This window comes from Schistocerca piceifrons, chromosome 1 (assembly GCF_021461385.2).
Source record: "Schistocerca piceifrons isolate TAMUIC-IGC-003096 chromosome 1, iqSchPice1.1, whole genome shotgun sequence".
NCBI classification, from domain to species: domain Eukaryota; kingdom Metazoa; phylum Arthropoda; class Insecta; order Orthoptera; family Acrididae; genus Schistocerca; species Schistocerca piceifrons.
The window spans coordinates 126,135,345-126,155,824 of record NC_060138.1 but is presented as its reverse complement, the minus strand read 5'-3'; the positions used below and the strand labels follow the sequence as shown (position 1 = coordinate 126,155,824).

Below are 20,480 nucleotides of genomic sequence, written 5' to 3'. Positions count from 1 at the left end.
CATATGAGTTACATACTGCAGCAGGAAAAAGAGGGAGACTTGCGTAAAATAGCTCCAACTGCAGCACAAAAAATGCGAACAGGTTCCTTATTACTTAAAGTAGAAGACTGACTGAAAAGTGGGGTACCAGCACCTCATTCTACCTTCCTCAGCAGCTTTAAAAACTTTCCCGTATATTTTGGCATGCGAAGATATTTGTGTCGTTTGACGGCGAGAGAGGAGAAGACAGTGGAGATGGCAAAGAGGCGGCAAACCAGTAAATACTGGAAGGTAATAGACGGTAGTTGAGTGTGACAGTGTGACGGAAAGAGATGGAGACAACAGACAGTGGCAGTGCAACGTAGTTAGTGACAGAAATAGTGACAGAACAGTGCTTGGAATAGAGTGAAGGAGACAGAGCCGGGGGAGGGGGTAGGGGATAAAGAGAAAGAGGAAGCTGATGAGAGCCAGTGATAACGAGAGACAAAGTGTATGAAAATGGCAACGAGAAAGACGGAAGTAGGAAGGAAGTAAATACATATTAGAAGTAAGAGGGAGCAAGAGGGGGATAGCGACACTGAGAGGAGAGTCTGGAGTGGGAGGAAACTAAGGGAACTGCAGCTATGACAAGGGAGACAATGACAGAGAGACACGAAGAGATAATGATAGTGAGTTGTGCTGAATGATTGAGAGGAAGGGCAACTTGGATTGGATAGGTATGAGCGACTTACAACGATGCACTAGTGGATGCGAGAGTTGCAGTGACAGGAGCTTGTGGGAGTGTGAAGTGAGTTGCATGTTAAAAGAAGCACGAATATGTTCGCCTGCCAAAATTTTTGGGAAAATTTTTAAAGGTGCTGAGGAAGGTAGAACGAGGCAGCTGGTACCTGACTTTTCGGTCAGTTTTTTAAATAAGCGGGAACATGAAAATTCTTGGGAGATTAAAATTGTGTGCAGGACTGAGAATCCAACTCGGGATCTTTGCCTTTCGCGTGCAAGTGCTCTATCGACTTTTTTTTTTGGGCGGAGGGGGGGGGAGGGAAGGTAGAGTCGATGGATTGGATTCTTTGGGGAAGGAGACCAGACATCGAGGTCATCGGTCTCATCGGATTAGGGAAGGACAGGGAAGGAAGTCGGCCGTGCCCTTTCAAAGGAACCATCCCGGCATTTGCCTGGAGCGATTTAGGGAAATTACGGAAAACCTAAATCAGGATGACCGGACGCGGGATTGAACCGTCGTCCTCCCGAATGCGAGTCCAGTGCCTAACCACTGCGCCACCTCGCTCGGTAAAGTCGATGTATCTCCTTATCTGCCGAGGTACAATCTCTAAAAATAAAACAAACGAAAATCTTATCTGCCGTTACTTGGCACCGCTACTTTAACCCTGCCATTAAAAAAATGAACTGTTCCTCTTCAGGCGTAGCCGCTAACTATTCCCGAAAATTCTCCCAAGGCGATAGGCTCCACGATACCATAATTTAATTTAATTAAATTATTATGATTAGTAGATGTATACAAATGAAAATTCTATAAAACAGAGTGTTACAATAAAAATGTGATTCAAAGTATAAACTAAAATAGCTCTGTATATGGCTTGCGCTAATTTAACTAAAAGTATCTACAAGTAATAGTACAACTGGAGTTTTCTTGTCCACTGCCACTGGCGTTTTCTATTTGCAACAATGCCGTCTAAAATATCTACAACAGACTGATGCTGCATTGCTAATCCCTCAGTTCCTTGAGATAGCCGATCTCTTTCTTTTCTCACCGCTTGCCGTTCAGGTCTTTCTGTTTTCGATCGATGTGATGCTACGCGGAACGTTACATTGAGCCTGGCACTCGCTAACTATCAGGAGGGGGGGGGGGGGCGTTTACGAAAACACTGCGTAAATAATTTGCAAAGAGCGTACGGTACCTCGGTGTCCTTTCAGGAGTTTCGTGAGCGTTTTCAAGTATTACCAGTAATCATACGCCACTTTCTCCTCTTCACCGAAAAAATGGTCGATTATCAGTCCCTTGAACCATGTAAGCGTATGATATTTCGCGAGGGGAAAATAACAGTCATCTGGACACAGAAGGCACCGAGGTTCAAACACTTCAGGTGTGACACAGAGGTAACCAGCTAAGATCTTCTGTGTGAGTCGCCAAACGCCGGATGGCGACACGCACTTGAAGCGATGTTCATCGGCGTCCAGCATCCAGGAGGTGACAGTCGGGACAAAGTGCGGAGGTCGTTAATCCGATAGCGTGGAGCCGGTGTTCCGTCGGTATTTGTTGTTGGTGATTTGCTACCACGTCGCTCGTACGGTGGTTAGCAGAAAGTAGTAGTGCATCATTTTACACACCCGTGGCCAGTTGACATGTGGATACTTAGTTTTCCGGTGCTGGTACAAATTTCAATTCAATTTGCCCTCAACGGTGGTGTAAAAATCTTTCGCCTTCGGCAGGTGCACTGTGAGGACACCCGAGGTCGCATAGCTGTACTGGAGAATGAATCTCGATACGTGGGACAGCTGTGTCGCGACGTGCGCCATCGATACCGGCGGGACGTGAGAAATCGGCATCGGACCTCTAATGGAGGACCTGTGAGGGAGGTATGTTGACTAGTCCAGCGTTGCGATATATTGCCCGTATAAAGGCCAGCCGGAGACTGAGCTGCCCGAACACGACTCACGACCCGTCCTCACAGCTGTACTTCCGCCAGTGCCTCGTCTCCTACCTTCCAAACCGCACAGAAGCTTTCCTGCGAAAGTTCCACGGCTAGCACTCCTGGAAGAAAGGATATTGTCGAGACATGGCTTAGCCACAGCCTGTGGGATATTTCCAGAGTGATATTTCCACTCTCCAGCGGAGGCAGCCCTGTTACGAAACGAGGAGATGAGATAATGGCAGAAGCAGAGCTGTAAGGAGGGTTTGTGAATCGTGCTTGGGTAGCTCAGTAGGTAACGAGCTCCATGAAGTGGAATTGTGGACACGCAATTCACTACTTGTTTGCGACGGTGAGAAAAACGCCCCTGATTTTTGGCACTTCCTTTGTGAACGCCATTGTGCGGTTGCCCGTAATCCCAAATGCAGGCATTTTTTATCCAATTTCCTTTGCAATGTCTTCTTTAACGCACCCCGGAGCTGGGCTGTTCCTGTCCTGAGCAGTTGATCCTCGCCTCTTACCTCTTAGAACCGGTGTATTGTCTAGTCATTGGAATGTTCTTCTCCGAAAACTAAGCGTCGATAGTCTCACTGAGTCTGGCGTCTCTTCGCAACTTCTGTTCCCTGCTCTTCTCGGTGGTATTAAAGTTAAAAAATACCAAAAATAAATGAAAATTAAAAAAGGAAAATAAAAAATAAACCATTGATGTTTATTGTACCTCTTTTGCACGTTACCTACGCTGTACTTGGTTCCTGGAACGTGACACTATGGCCAGATTTCGGGTTGCGACGCCTGCCCACTTTGCCCTCACCCCTCTCTTTGAGCGTGAGGAAGGTTCAAGAAGGTGGAAAAAAATAGATAGAGCACTTTCTTGCTCGAGACTCAGCCTGGCACACAGTTTTAATCTGCCAGAAGGTTTCGTATCAGCGCACAGTGCGTTGTAGAGTGAAATATTCAATCTCCAAACGGGAACATGTTCCAGTTTCTTGTGCTCCGAGAGGAGCACTTTTCCGCTGGTCATAATTATGGCCAAAATTTTTGTTCGGGATCCATTTCTGGCGCTGATACACTATTGGCCATTAAAATTGCTACACCAAGAAGAAATGCAGATGATAAACGGGTGTTCATTGGACAAATACATTATACTAGAACTGACATGTGATTACATTTTCACGCAATTTGGGTGCATACATACTGAGAAATCAGTACCCGGAACAACCACCTCTGGCCGTAATAACGGAATTGATACGCCTGGGCATTGAGTCAAACAGAGCTTGGATGGCGTGTACAGGTACAGCTGCCCATGCAGCTTCAACACGATACCACAGTTCATCACGAGTAGTGACTGGCGTATTGTGACGAGTCAGTTGCTCGGCCGCCATTGACCAGACGTTTCAATTGGTGAGAGATCTGGAGAATGTGCTATCCAGGGCAGCAGTCGAACATTTTCTGTATCCAGAAAGGCCCGTACAGGACCTGCAACATGCAGTCGTGCATTATCATGCTGAAATGTAGGGTTTCGCAGGGATCGAATGAAGGGTAGAGCCACGGGTCGTAACACAGCTGAAATGTAACGTCCACTGTTCAAAGTGCCGTCAATGCGAACAATCGGTGACCGAGACGTGTAACCAATGGTATACCCCATAAAATCACGCCGGGTGATACGCCAGTATGGCGATGATGAGTACACGCTTCCAACGTGCGTTCACCGCGATGTCGCCAAACCCGGATGCGACCATCATGATGCTGTAAACAGAACCTGGATTCATCCGAAAAAATGACGTTTTGCCATTGGTGCACCCAGGTTCGTCGTTGAGTACACCACCGCAGGCGCTCCTGTCGGTGATGCAGCGTCATGGGTAACCGCAGCCACGGTCTCCGAGCTGGTAGTCCATGTTGCTGCAAACGTCGTCGAACTGTTGGTGCAGATGGTTTTTGTCTTGCAAACGTCCCCATCTGTTAACTCAGGAATCCAGACGTGGCTGCACGATCCGTTACAGCCATGCAGGTAAGTTGCCTATCATCTCGACTGCTAGTGATACGAGGCCATTGGGATCCAGCACGGCGTTCCGTATTACCCTCCTGAATCCACCGATTCCATATTCTGCTAACAGTCATTGGATTTCGACCAACACGAGCAGCAATGTCGGGTACGATAAACCGCAATCGCGATAGGCTACAATCCGACCTTTATCAAAGTCGGAAACGTGTTGGAACGCTTTTCTCCTCCTTACACGAGGCATCACAACAACGTTTCACCAGGCAACGCCGGTCAACTGCTGTTTGTGTATGAGATATCGGTTGGAAACTTTCCTCATGTCAGCACGTTGTATGTGTCGCCACCGGCGCCAACCTTGTGTTCAAAAATGGCTCTGAGCACTATGGGACTCAACTGCTGAGGTCATTAGTCCCCTAGAACTTAGAACTAGTTAAACCTAACAACCTAAGGACATCACAAACATCCATGCCCGAGGCAGGATTCGAACCTGCGACCGTAGCGGTCTTGCGGTTCCAGACTGCAGCGCCTTCAACCGCACGGCCACTTCGGCCGGCGAACCTTGTGTGAATGCTCTGAAAAGCTAATCACTTGCACATCATAGCATCTTCTTCCTGTCGGTTAAATTTCGCGCCTGTAGCACGTCATCATTTTAATGGCCAGTAGTGTATTTTGCGAGTTTTTTTTTTTTTTTTTTTTTTTTTTTTTTTGTTTCTCCTTCAAATATGAGGTCGAGTTGGTGATGTTTTCTTGTGAGTGCGATCCGAGTGAGCTTTCTAGGGGCGCTTAGCGCTACTCTCGCGGCTCACACGTGCGCCCGACGTGCCGGCAGTGTATGGTTGCGTGTCGGCGGCACTTGGGGAGCTGGTGGAGTGGTGCGGGAGGCGTGAAACGGGCCGCTAGTGGCCGCCGCTGGCCCTGCGGCGCCCCGTCCCGCACAGACGCAGCTCACGTACACCGCGGTAGTACGGCGGGTGGTACGCGGCAGGCACTTGTGCGTGGCGCGCGCCCTCCGCTCCTCCGCAATTGGGACGCAGCCCGGGGGCCCGCGCCGCCTTAAAGCGGATGACGCTGCAGCCAGTCACCGCCCACGCGTCTGCGGCGCTCGCCCACGTACGTGTCCGCGCCGTCTACGTCCCGGATTCTTAAGTGCTTATCAGTGAGACTGCGTGCAGAGAACTGGGATCGAAGAAGGGGACAGGGGTCACAAAGCAGTGTATCTTGGTCGCCGATACAAGTTCCAATTCACGCCTCAGCCCCCTTCTGAACATGCATAACTATTGCAGAGACTCTCCGATATCGGAATAGCTCCTTAACCCAGCCTGTAGCTCAGGGCTACGCGATACACACTACTGACCATCAAAATTGCTACAGCACGAAGATGACGTGCTGGAGAGGAAGAAGATGCTATGATATGCAAATGATTAGCTTTTTAGAGCATTCACACAAGGTTGGCGCCGGTGGCGACTCCTACAACGTGCTGACATGAGGGAAGTTTCCAACCGATTTCTCATACACAAACAGCAGTTGACCGGCGTTGCCTGGTGAAACGTTGTTGTGATGCCTCGTGTAAGGAGGAGAAATGCGTACCATCACCTTTCCGGCTTCGATAAAGGTCGGATTGTAGCCTATCGCGATTGCGGTTTACCGTATCGCGACATTGCTGCTCGCGTTGGTCGAGATGCAATGACTGTTAGCAGAATATGGAATCGGTGGGTTCAGAAGGGTAATACGGAACGCCATACTGTATCCCGACGGCCTCGTATCACTAGGAGTCGAGATGACAGGAATCTATCCGCATGGCTGTAACGGATCGTGCAGCCAGGTCTCGATCCCTGAGTCAACAGATGGGGACGTTGGAAGACAACAACCATCTGTAGGAACATTTCAAGGAAGTTTGCAGCAGCATGGACTATCAGCTCGGAGACCATGGCTGCGGTTACCCTTGACGCTATTTCACAGACAGGGGCACCTGTGATGGTGTACTCAACGACGAACCTGGGTGCACGATTGGCAAAACGATGATCCAGGTTCTGTTTACAGCATCATGATGGTCGCATCCGTGTTTGGCGACATCGCGGTGAACGCACGTTGGAAGCATGTATTCGTCATCGCCATACTGGCGTATCACCCGGCGTGCTGGTATGGGGTGCCATTGGTTACACGTCTCGGTCGCCTCTTATTCGCACTGACGGCACTTTGAACAGTGGACTTTACATTTCAGATGCGTTACGACCCGTGGCTCTAACCTGCATTCGATCCCTGCGAAACGCTACATTTCAGCAGGATAATGCACGACAGCATATTGCGGGTCCTGTACAGGCCTTTTAGTATATAGAAAATGTTCGACTGCTGCTCTGGCCACCACATTCTCCAGATCTCTCACCAACTGAAAACGTCTGGTCAATGGTGGCCGAGCAACCGGCTCGTCACAGTACGCCAGTCACTACTCTTGACGAACTGTGGTATCGTGTTGAAGCTGCATGGGCAGCTGTACCATCCAAGCTCTGTTTGACTCAATGCCCATGCGTATCAGGGTTGTTATTACTACCAGAGGTGGTTGTTCTGGGTACTGGTTTCTCAGGATCTATGCATCCAAATTGCGTCAGTTCAGTTCATGTTTAATATATTTGTCCAATTTATACCCGTTTATCATCTGCATTTCTTCTTGGTGTAGCAATTTTAATGGCCAGTAGTGTATTAATCAGACACAGGTGATGTTAATGAGGTGTATTGCGTCTCACCTATATCTACGCTAATAATGTAGGCCAATGCAATGAATTTAAATTTGTACCGGCACTGGGATTCGAACCCACGTCACCTACTTACCACACAGATGCGCTATCCATTGCAACCCACGTGCACTGCAGCCATACAGCTGCACAGAATACCCTAGTACATCTCCTGCGCCGATACAAAGTCCAAATCACGCCTGGTAAGGAAGTGACCCATTTTCAAATCCAGGTGCTTGTACAAATTTTAATTCATTGCTTCAGCGTAATCATTATTGTAGATAGAGGTGAGACTCAATATGTCTCAGGAACATCAACTGTGTGCTATTAATATATCACCTAAGCCTGAGATCCAAGCAGTATTAATCCATTTCAACCATTACTAAGGAGCTATTCCGATATTGGAGAGCCTCTGCAATACTAATGAGAGTTTACAAAACGAATACCAAAGGGCTCAGGGTTGATCTGGATTTTGTATCGACAAGTGAGATGTGCACTGGTGTCCAAAATTAAAGCAACAAATGGAAATTTTGCAAGGTTATGTTTGTTTTGCCGCAAACAATAGAAACAGGTGACAGTAAAGTAGAAAAGATATAAAGAGTTCAGAACGTAAACAACTGCAACGCGCATAACGGTAGACGTAAACGTTCTTCGTTTTTTTTCAAAATGGTTCAAATGGCTCTGAGCACGATGGGACTTAACATCTGAGGACATCAGTCCCCTAGACTTAGAACTACTTAAACCTAACTATCCTAAGGACATCACACACATCCATGCCCGAGGCAGGATTCGATCCTGCGACCGTAGCAGCAGCGCGGTTTCGGACTGAAGTGCGTAGAACCGCTCGGCCACAGCGGCCGGCCGTTTTCTCAGCTTAACGGTTTTGCACACACGCTCCGACAACTGGTTAATGTGCTCAGTATGGGGTGTGACATCCTTTGACAGCAATACAGGCTTGACAACGACGGTGCATGCTGTGAATGGTATCATCAGTCTCATGTTAAGACAGTAACGTCCATTACTCCTGCACAGTTGCTCGCAGTCTTCGAGAGTAGTTGGTGGATGCTGACGTGATGCAAGCGGTCTCCATAGTGCATCCCAGTCATGCTCCATGGGATTCAAATCGGGAGAGCGAGCAGGCCACGCCATGCGTTAATATATTTTGTTTTCCAGAAAACATCAACCACCTGTGCTCTATGAGGCGAGCATTATCATCCATCAGTACGAAGTCTGAGCCCACAGCACTTCGCAACAACCGCACATGAGGTCCCAAGATCTTATCACGATACCTGACAGCAGATAAACCTTGCCGATTCACCTGTACAAGTTCATGAAGAGGGGTTCGAGTAGTAAACATAATCCCTGCCCGCACCATTAGGGACCCTCATCAATATCGGTCTCTTTCCACCATGTTTGGGCCCCAAATCGTGTTCCACGTTGTCTCCAGATGCGAATGCGTCGAGAATCATTCTACAGACTAAACCGGGACTCATCTGTGAAAACAAGATTGGCCCACTGTTCGACCGTCCAGGTGGAATGTTGATGACTCCACTCTACACGTTCCCTTCTGTGAACACACTTCAGAGGTAGACAGACATACAGCTGATCTTCGACAATAAAGACTATTCTGCCGAAGCCTTTTGGACACCGTTTGTTTCGATACAATACGTCCAGTGGGTGCTGCGCGCTCACATGCCAGTTTCCGTGTAGTACTAACCCGGTACTGCCGTGCCCTTACAACCAAATAACGGCCCTCTCTTCTGATGTCACACGGGGTCAGCTCTACCCTGGTCTTTGGGATACAGTTTCGGTCTCTATAAACTGTCGACACATCCGAGATGCAACAGAACTATTCACATTGAGCCATTTGGTCACATCAGATTGCGGCTGCCCTGCTCCATTTCTTTCCATGGCCCTCCACCGCAGAGAGTCTGGTAGGCGTCTTCTCTGTGCCATTCTGCACTGTGTGTGGCTGTGTACACAGCGATTGTGAATGTGGAGCGACCCAGCAAACACTACCTCATTTCATAGGCGCTCTGACGTCAGCGTTGGCATGGTTATCCGTTGACCGGAATGCCATCTTCAGTGCAGAACACTATCGTACGGACATATGGTTGACAGTTTGTATGATTATATCGTGAATTGGACACAGGACGGGGAAATGGCAGTTTGATGCATTAATTTTGGACACCAGGAGGGTATTCCGCGCAGGTGTGGTAGCGTGCAAGTGTAAGGCAGCAGATAGCTCATCTGCCTTGTACGTAGAGTATCTTGGAAAACAAAAACCAGTGTAGAATTGTGTTTTTACCGTGCTAGAGCTCCCCAGAGTAACAAAATCTGCAACAATAGAGCCACAGTACACTCTTGTTATCTACACAAACCAAGCAGTCCGGTATCAACTACACTGTCAAAAAAGTGTCCGAACGCCATTAATATGAGGTGTGTCGACCCTTCGGTTTTATGACGGCTTGAATTCTGCTGGGGACAATTTATCAGCGAGGTGTCTCAATGTCTGTGGAGGAATGGCAGCCCCTTCTTCCTCAAGAGTCGAGAGCAGAGACAATAGTGATTTGGGATGCCGGGACTTGAACTACTGTAGTCTAAGTAAGCATAAACTATGGTAGTTTTGCTAGTGGCTTTGGTAGCTTAACGATAGCACCTGTGTTACCTGTAAGCTAGATCAGTTGCATACCTATCGGGCGTTACCTCATAATAATAATTTTTTGTTTTACATTTGTGATCAATGTGTTGTTAGATTCCCCTAAAAACAGAGAGGCTATATAAAGGGCTGGGTAACCTACAGAATAGTTTTGTTCTGCATGGTTATCCTCCAGCCTGCTACTTAAAAGTAAACAGTATTTGTAGCAAAATTGAAACTTTCAGTCTTTAATTCAGGTTTTTATTCAAAAATTATTGATTTGTAATGTGAAACAGAGGGGTGTTGCAGTAAAAATAAAGAAAAATACAGATTCATGGTATAACGCTAGAAAAAGCAATTGCCTCAGCAAAAAGATAAAATAAAAAAAATAAAAAATAAAAACATGTCAAACAACACTTCAATACTTCGCCGAATTTATATAAAACATGTTTCTGCTATTCATATACAACTTTCGCATTTTTCAATAATAATAGGGAACTTTTGCCTTTGATTGAGACGAAGATACATACATATATATATATATATATATATATATATATATATATATATATATATATATATATATATTCTCTGCCAGTTCTCATATTAAGCGCTGCCATCTACTGCCGGGTACTCCATACCAGCGACCGCAATAATCATTAGACATCGTGAGACAGCAGAATGGGATAAACCGCGGAACTCACGGGCTTCGATGTGATAGTGAAGTGGAAACGTGAAGGGACACGTACAGCACAAAAGCGTACTGACCGATCTCGTCTGTTGACTGACAGAGACTGCTGACAGTTGAAGAGGGTCGTAATGTGTAATAGGCAGACATCTGTCCAGACCATCACACATGAATTCCAAACCGCGTCAGGATCCACTGCAAGTACTATGACAGTTAGGAGGGATGTGAGAAAACTTGAATTTCATGGTCGAGCGGCTGCTCATAAGCTGTAAATGCCAAGCGACGCCTCGCTTGGTGTAAGGAGCGTACACATTGGACAATTGAACAGTGGAAAAACGTTGTGTGGAGTGACAAATCACGGTACACAATGTGTCAGTCCGATGGTAGGGTGTGGATATGGCGAATGCCCGGTGAACGTCATCTTCCAGTGTGTGTAGTGCCAATTGTAAAATTCGGAGGCGGCGGTCTTATCGTGTGGTCATGTTTTTCATGGGAAGGGCTTGCATCCCTTGTTGTTTTGCGTGGTACTATCACAGCACAGGCCTACAATGATGTTTGCTTCCCACTGTTGAAGAGCAATTTGGGGATGGCGACTGCGTCTTTCAAAACGATCGAGCACCTGTTCATAATGCACGGCCTATGGCGGATGGTTACACGACAACAACATGCCTGTAATGGACTGGCCTGCACAGAGTCCTGACCTGAATTCTATAGAATACTTTTGCAATGTTTTGGAACGCCGACTTCGTGCCAGGCCTCGGCGACCGACATCGATACCTCTCCTCAGTGCAACGCACCGTGAAAAATGGGCTGCCATTCCCCAAGAAACCTTCCAGCACCTGATTGAACCTATGCCTGCGAGAGTGGAACCTGTCATCAAGGCTAAGGGTGGGCCAACACCATACTGAATTCTAGCATTACCTATGGAGGCGCCACGAACTTGTAAGTCATTTTCAGCCAGGTGTCCGGATACTTTTGATCACATAGTGCATAACGTTTTCTTCGCGTTTGCACGTCGCAGTCACATCACCAGCAATCGAACATGGCAACTTTACAAAGGTTGAAACGTTTCTGATGGATTTGTTACTCAGGTGACATCAAATGATTAGTCAACTTTCGAAGTCACTGAGCTGTGCTGACCGAGCCGTTCTGCCACTCTGCTGTTACTGCTTCTCGACTCCTTTTATACTGGCAATTCCGCCTCTCTGACATGTAATGGTAAATTCAGCTTTACATAGTGGTGGCTGGATGCTTTAAGTGCATGTAACTCTCCTCCCGTAGTTACCGTTGTTCCGTTGCACAAGTATACAGGTAGCGTCTTTGAAGATTAATCGGAACGTCTCAGTCAATGCTTACATTGTAAACAGGAATCGGGAGCAATGGGTTGCGAAAAGTCCTGCTACATATAGTCACCCTCTTTCCGGCAACAGATTTACGAAAGAGGGCGGAGAGTGAATAGAATTTATGGTACCAACTTGGACTGCGCTTGGGAAACTGCCCTTACTGCAGCGTAAAACGCTATAAAAATGTATGATTCGTTATTTATTGGAACGTAAGACGAAGAGTGAGCAACTGTGTACAGTTCAGTGACAGGCTTATTCTCATCAGAACCGACCAATGCCAACAACAAAATCGCAGGCATACATATCCAAGTCACTGGCAGAGGGTGAAGAGGTGGAGAGGGTAAACCAAAGCTTTCGATGAATAGCTATGTAGGTAAAGGTAGATTAAAGTCTTATAATCACGGGGTTGAAAACGCCATAGTAGAAGAAGAAGAAGTAGTTGATAGTTACGCGAGAATAGGGGCTCTGTTGTAATATTGAGATGGGAGAAAGACTCCTTGAGGTTTGGAATAATTTTCAGCAATTAGTAGCAAATATGCTGCTAAACAATCAGAAGAGGAGTTGGGATACTTGGGCAGAAGACACGAAAGATACCACCTGGATAAAATTATGACGAAGGAAAGATTCCAAAATCAGATGTTGGATTGAAGGGCGTACCGAGGACAAGATAGAGACACAGATCACAATTTAGTAATCATGAGGAGTAGACAGAAGTTTAAGAGAATCGTCAGGAAGACGCAGTGTGTACATAAATAAATGGAACACGGAAGCATTCGGAAGTTCTCTAAGCCTGTAGATACTGTTACAATGAATGCCACAGCAGGCGATTCAGTTGAATGGGCAACTCTAAAAAGAGCAATCAGATAAATTCGACCTGCTCGACATTGTTGGTCCACTTTTCAAACTTAACACAACAGCTGTTATGTGTGACATCGATTTTGGAAGTCCGTGGTAGGTTTCCGCTGGTATGTGGTACTAGACGTCCACGCACAAATGACGCAGTCTCTATACACACGAGGCAATATCCTGAGTGACTGCCTCATCATCGCCTAGCCCTAACCACTAAAGACAGAAACTTGAAATTTGGAGAATGTGTCGATCTTATGCTGTAGGCGTCGTTTATGAAGGGATTTTTCGAAATTCAAACCGTAAGGGGGTGAAACGGGGGATGAAGGACTTTTTTGAAAAAATGTTCGCTATTTAGGCAGTTTTGAAGCTAGACCTACGAAAATTCGTACCTGGTTTCTTGGTCAGAAATAAAGAAATTCGTGTTTCAGCATTTTTTTAAATCTAACCATACGGAGGTGGAATTTCAGTGGAAGCTTTTTTTGAAAACATATCATTATTGAAGAGCTGCTAAAGCATTTCAAAGCTACATCTATGAACACTGATATTTGATTTCTCGGCTACAAATTAAAAAAAAAAAAAACAACGTGTTTCAGTGTTTTTAGAAATTGAACGCGTAAGGGGGTGACTAGGGGATGAGATTTCCTATGAAAGTATTTTACTACGAAAACTTTTTTAAAGGTTCATCTATGAAAATTTAAATTTGGCTTCTCAGTTAGACATAAAAAAGTCGTGTTTCATTGTTTTTGGAAATTCAACCCCTATGGGGGCGAAACGGGGATTGAAAGTTTTTATGGAAATATTTCATTGCGCAAACATTTTTGAAGCCAAATCCATGAAAATTTGTATTTGGCTTTTCTGTCAGAAATAAAACATACGCATATTATTGTTTTTGGAACTTCAATCCATAAGGGACTGAAGCAGAGGCTAAAACGTTTTCTGAAAATATTTCATTGCGAAAGAATTTTTAAAGCTAAATCTTTGTAAATTGGTGTCTGGGTTCACGATTAGAAATGAAAATATACGTGTTTCCCTTTAAGGGAAATCTGAAGCTAGAACTACGAAAACTGGTACTAGGTTTCTCAGTTACAAAATAAAAAATTACGTGATTCAGCATTCTTGAAAATTCAACCACTAAGGGGGTAAAATTGGGGGTGAAAGTTTTTTTGAAAATAAATAATTACTAAAGAATTGCTAAAAGATTTTAAGGCTACAAATATGCCAATTGGTATTTGACTAGTCGGTTAGAACAAAAAAGATACGTGTTTCACTGTTTCTGGGATTTCAACCTCTAAGAGAGCGCAATAGGGGAAGAAAATTTTTAAGGAAATATTTTGTTACATTAAAAAAAATTGAAAACTTCATTTATGACAATTGGCTGGATATCTTCCGTGTCAGATATGAAGAAATATTTTCTATTGGCTGAAAGTTGCTATGGACGTATCTCCACAAGAACGCAAAAGGCATGATGAACAAAAATCGCTTTTTTCTCAGAAGTGCATTCGGAAAAGACCATGTTTACATGGCCTTAATTAGCGTGAAAATCTCAGAAGGTTTTGCAATTTGTGAGCAACACAAAAATTCTATTAAATAAAAACATAAAAGTCTTTTCAGTCCACGCGTGCGAAGCGTGTTCTTAGAATCCATTTCAGCGAATCTGGTGGTCACATTCACTCGTGGTTCCACCGATCGTCTGTGACGTTCCACAGATGCTCGCGACACTAGAATCCGAACGGGTCGACCACGTTCGCCGTTTCCGGAATGGTCGTTTCCAGGCGCCAGTCCACGACAATCGCTCCTGTCAGTGGATTTCCCCAGTCTGCGGCTCGTATCTCGCCTACAATAATTCTTCACTACTACTACTACTACTACTACTACTACTCTCTGCTCCGCTCATATACAGAGTGGGCCAAATAAAAGTGGACTGGAGAACGGAGTTCCAGGGTACAAGAAAACACAACAGAGGCAAGGAAATATAGTACGAATCTGACTATAGCAGGTGTGAAAGTGACTTTTATTCATCTCTCGGCAGTTTTGGACCTTATCACCAAGTTGATGACTGCTGCAACTGCTGCAGTGTCATCCAAAATGTTCTGCTGCAGTTCTTGAAGACCGTGAGGGTTGTTATGATACACCTCAGACTTGAGAGCTCCACACGCAAAGTAATCGCACACTGGCAGATCATGTAGTCCGAGTGGCCAGCTAGAGTCGCGAGCAGACTGAAGGTCCAGATGTAATACTCGTCAGCCTGATCGACGTGATATGCCAATCTATTGTGACAGGCGTCTGGTTTATTTAGTAGGACTTTGAAACTTTCTCTGGTGAACTGCAGTCACGTTCTCTGGTGTGTGGACACGTTCCGGATTGTTTTTTTGACTTGTTCAAAACAGATCGTATTGACGAGATTTCCGGACCAAGCTTTGCATGGCACTCTTTGCTTGCACTTTGTCGCTATTAAACTCCTAGGCAAATAACTGACCGCACCGTTTCCAAGACTTTGTTGTCACACAACCTTCCACAATGAACACCCGCTGCTCCACCGTGAGAATCATTGTCCCCTTTCCACTGCTCCACTCACACTGACAGAGCCTGAAGCGGTGTGGATCACGTGGTGGGCGTACATGTGCTGTGCTCGTCACGGGTTGTGTTTATGTGCTTACATTCACGTCCAACCGTATCCACTCGTCTGGGTCACTCTTTACTTTCCTTGCCGTCTCAAGTGACGTCATTCACCCTAGCATTGCAGTGGTCATAATGTTTCGGCTGATCAGTGTAAGCCACTTAGGAAAGAAATAGACGTAATTGAGCCGTGCACGGTTCGTGTTCAGGCCATTTATTGTTTGTCATCTTCCATTACGGTACTGCCGCCTCGTTTTCTTATTCCATTTACTGGCGTCACTAGCTTCCTGCCTTACTTGCCCGTGAGTGGCAGCAGCAGCGCGTATCGATAAGTGCACTGTCGTACCATCTCTGGAGCGACCAATAGTATTTCCGGGTCGTCGTGTGTCTGGCAGTCAGTTGGAGACGGACCAGCAGTGCAGTCGGGACGCAGCAGCAGTGAAGTCAAGGGATGGAGCGCCGGTGAGGCGCCGACAGCCAGTGCTCGCCGACTGCTGGCGACACACATGAACTGTCCGTTGGAGGGAGATTGGAGTGGGACCACTGTTGGTTGGTCGTCTCATCGGCCGACGTATACTTGGTCCTTTCAACGTTTCTGGGCCTGGGCAGTTGGTCGGTTGGCGTGGAGCAGCGAGGAAGTCTCCGCGGCGCGTGGTTTTGCCGGGCCCGCTGGCGGCCTCTATGAGGTGTTGGAGTGTGTGGTGCTGTTCCCACTGCCACAGGCCCGTGGCTCACCGATCTCGGACACGAAAGTTAAGTCTTTACTTAATCTACCAGTCAGCCCCAACTGTTCACATTATGTCGTTTGAATTTCGTTGTGGGGACATCCTGTCGCTTGGTCTGTTGACTGTCTGTCGGGTGGGTTGTCGTCAGATCGACAATGGTTGGGCGAACTGCCTGTCTCACCTAAGCGAGTGTTAGTAGTTGAATTCCAGGCCGACCCTCGAACACCTGAGCGCCCTAGGGTGTACTGCCTTTTCTTATTTGTTCTCGTTGTTTGTATTTGTATTGCTTCTAGCCAATTCTTTTAAAAATTAAGGTTGTCTTGCCCTTTAGGCCTTCAGCCTAATTTAAAGAACTGTTTCACATACGACCTTTGGCATTTTAAAGGTTTTAATGTTGTTGAAGTGTTGGGCCTTCAGTCGATTTTGAGTTTGAGTTGTTTTGCTCTTAAGGCCTTCAGCCTAGTTCAAAGAATTGTTTTATGTAAGGCCTTTGCTATTAAAAAAATAATATTATGGAGTTAGACCTTCAGCCAATTTGAATTTGTTTGCTCTTCAAGTGTCTGATTCTCTGGGCCTTCAGCCTAACTAATGAACTGTTTTAAGATAAGGTTTTGCCTTTTCAATTTCTGTTTCGGTTCAGTTTTGCCTAATTAAGAACTGTTTTATGGATGGCCTTTTTTTTAATTTAATGTTGTTTAGCCTTAAGTGTTGGGCTTTCAGCCGATTTTGAATTCAAATTGTTTGCTCTGAAAATCTCAGATTCCTTGGGCCTTCAGCCTAAATAAAGAAATGTAAGATAAGGCTTGCTTTTTAAATTTATGATTATGCTTGTGTTTTAAGTTTTAGGCCTTCAGCCGTTTTTAAAGTGGCTTTCAGCTGGTAATTAAGTCTCCTTGTGTGTTAAAAAAATATTTCTGGGCTCTTGTAATGTTTGATCAAATAATAAAGTTGTATGTTCGAGTGTAACTGACAGCCCCTTATTTTGCCCCCTTTCCACAATTTAAACTACCTGTCCTGTCCTGCGGGTTAGCCATGGCGTTTCAGTAAGGTGCAAGGAAGATGAAGAGAATTGCCTGCAAGAAAAATATGAATAATTCGAAATCTAAATTGTTGTCAGAAGGTCAAATTCAGCAAACATAAAAGTCAAAATAACTACGAGTAGAATTGAAAGCACACGCATCAACGTAAAGAATTAATGTCATGAGTGGTAGCTCTAAGTGTGGGCGAATCCACGGCAGAGACTATAATAAAGAGGAAGAACACGACAGGATCCGATTACAAGGGTGGTGATGAACATGTGGAATATAAATCGTCGTTGAAATACATTTTTTCACCATGGCAGCGGTATTTTCAAGATATTTTTACTTACTGGACTTATTATGAGTGATTCAGCTCTGAGCACCGTGTTAGCTTGTTTGTTGTTTAGATGGAATCTACATACGTTAGTTTTACATGTACTGTATTTAAGGCGCCTCTTTCTAAAATAGGAGCCCATAACGAAAACATCTTCTTTGAGAATTGCCTCCGCTTGTCCGAGATCTTTGACTCTACAAGCAAGAGTGATATCGTCCGCATAGCAGAAATTTATTGACGTGGTATTGGGGAGACCGGAGATATAGAGGTTGAATAACATGGGGCTAAGACGGAGCCTTGTCGTAGAACATTACTTAATTTCCTCTCCTTGCTCACATTTTCTCCCAAGTAAACGCGGAAACATCTATCATTTATCATGGCGTTGATGAGAGTTACAGTTTTTCGGCATAAAAACAATCCGAAGCGGAGACAATTCTCACAGAAATATAGTCATTATGGGCTTCCATTTTGGAAAGTGATGACTTAAACCCAGTACAAGTAAAACTGGCGTATGTGCATTCCATCTGAACAACAAACAAGTAGCCTAAGCAGCTTGGTGTCACCATTGACCTCACCTTTTCACACAGAAAAGTCTTGAAAATACCGCTGCCAAGATGTGGTGAGCATTCTGTAAGACCTTCAGTACACACACCATCAGATTATTTGACTTGTCGCTCTAACGAAGTAGGCGAGTGTCAGCAATATGTCTCGTGGTCTTATCGTGGCGTGATTATCTTCTGCCATTAGGTCAGACGATAGAAATGCCACTTGCACGCTTAGAGTAGCAGATTGACGGTGACCAACTTTAAACAGAATTGATTAATTTTCACACACATTTATTAAAATAATAAGCATAAAAATTACTTAACTTGGTTCTGGATGCTATTTACAGTTGACAATCTGAAGTTCCTTTGGTATTGGTACGTTAATCTTATTCTCACATATATCTCTGATACTTGACAAAAGTGTCTATACATTTATCTTCATGGCTATGTACATGAATATGGTAATCTTATTAGGTGCAGACTGAAACTTGACTATAGACTGGAGCAGACAAATGCAGACTGGTACAGTCTAATGCAGACTGGTACAGACTGGTGCAGACAAATGCAGACTGGTACAGACTGGTGCAGACAAATGCAGACTGACTAATCGGAGGTCTGTACACTCGTTATAATACCTCGCGCGTTCATGTATCACTGCGCGAGTGTGACCCGTGAGGAGAAAAGGTTCTACATTAGCAGCGATTTCATTGGCTGCGTTACATATTAATACGTGGATCGGCGGAAGCAGAATTTGGTCCGTCTCTACGGCAGCGCCATCTCGTAGTGCGGTGACGGACGATCGCTGCGCCTGCGCTGTTGTGCTTAGCGGGGCGCGCTCTAGTGGGAAGTTGTGTACGCACTGACTACACGGAACTATGTACACAACACAAGATAAAAAGTAGCAACAATATTATTGAAAAATTGGGGAGCCTCAATAGATACCTTGCGCACATCATCCATTCTGCTGGTCTTCTCAGCAGCTGAGTGCTGCGCCCCAGTGTGGCTAAACAGTTGCCACACCAACTTGATCGACGTCCAGTGGTTAATAACGGGGACAATCCGACCAACGCCCATTTATTGGCTTACTCTGCTGAACAACATCTATCCACCCACAATCCGTAGAATCGAGACCTTGGTTAGGGAATACTGCAAGCTATAGGAGAACCTGGAATTCCCATACAGGAATTACCCATCGAGGACGCATGTTGCTCTGTGGCACCGACGATGTTACATCTCGTCCGCAGATCCTTTAGAAGGAGCATTGCAGTGTGGATTCAGGAACATGGACACACATTTGAACATCTCATTTAAATCAACTTCAGACCGCCAGAACATTTATCACCCACCACACAGCCATGTATTATGTACAGCGTGTGGTATCTGCACCTGAAACTTTGAAGGGTTGTAGCTCCGAAACTAAAAGTGATAGGAATGCAATTTAAATTGATGTATTCACAGCTGGTGTTACTGATTCCAGTGAAAGATAGAAACAACTATTGTTCCATTTGAAAAATTGTATCTTTTTGCTGTAACTCTTTCGATAATAACACAATAAACTGTGTTCATAGCTCCGCAGACAGTGTAACGTTTCTTATGGTGACCTACCGCAATAAATATTTCCGTCGCCTATTGCTTCGTAACTTACAGAGGCAAACACCTTTAATGAAACAACCTATATATGACATTCCAATGGCGATGGATTGTTTCAAAGTTAAATATTTCATTTCACTCCAGTTATAATAAAGTCACCTAATATTTTGTGTGTATTATAGTATCCAATCGGCCTCCTGAAGAAGTCAGTCTAAGTACCCACTACTGTTCAGACGAGTGTTGTTTCGTCCAGCACAGTGGTTCGCATTCTCTTACCCGCGACATAACGTACTCATAACTACACATAACACTGTTCTGACCACCAGCGACACTTGCAAGGTACTGAGGACACTGCGCAGGTGCCATTTGCGGTCAGATACAACAGCGCAACCTGCAGGCGTGACTACCACATGCATTTGTGTTCAAACATATACACTACTGGCCATTAAAATTGCTACACCAAGAAGAAATGCAGATGATAAACGGGTATTCATTGGACAAATATATTATACTAGAACTGACATGTGATTACATTTTCACGCAATTAGGGTGCATAGGTCCTGAGAAATCAGTACCCAGAACAACCACCTCTGACCGTAATAACGGCTTTGATACGCCTGGGCATTGAGTCAAACAGAGCTTGGATGGCGTGTACAGGTACAGCTGCCCATGCAGCTTCAAAACGATACCACAGTTCGTCAAGAGTAATGACTGGCGTATTATGACGAGCCAGTTGCTCAGCCGTCATTGACCAGACGTTTTCAATTCGTGAGAGACC

The 20,480-nt window shown here is 45.3% G+C and overlaps 1 protein-coding gene across 1 annotated transcript in view; it reads right to left on the bottom strand.

Annotated features, from left to right (window-relative positions):
• LOC124788223 (chordin-like protein 1) overlaps positions 1–19,987 on the bottom strand; it is a 560,639-nt gene extending 540,652 nt beyond the window's left edge. Inside the window, exons 1-2 of the mRNA XM_047255444.1 lie at positions 19,979–19,987; positions 5,576–5,753 (exon numbers count right to left, since the gene is read on the bottom strand). Of these exons, the coding sequence (XP_047111400.1) occupies positions 5,576–5,753; positions 19,979–19,987 (187 nt within the window). The remainder of the gene's footprint in view (positions 1–5,575; positions 5,754–19,978) is intronic.
• Positions 19,988–20,480: the final 493 nt, after the last annotated feature.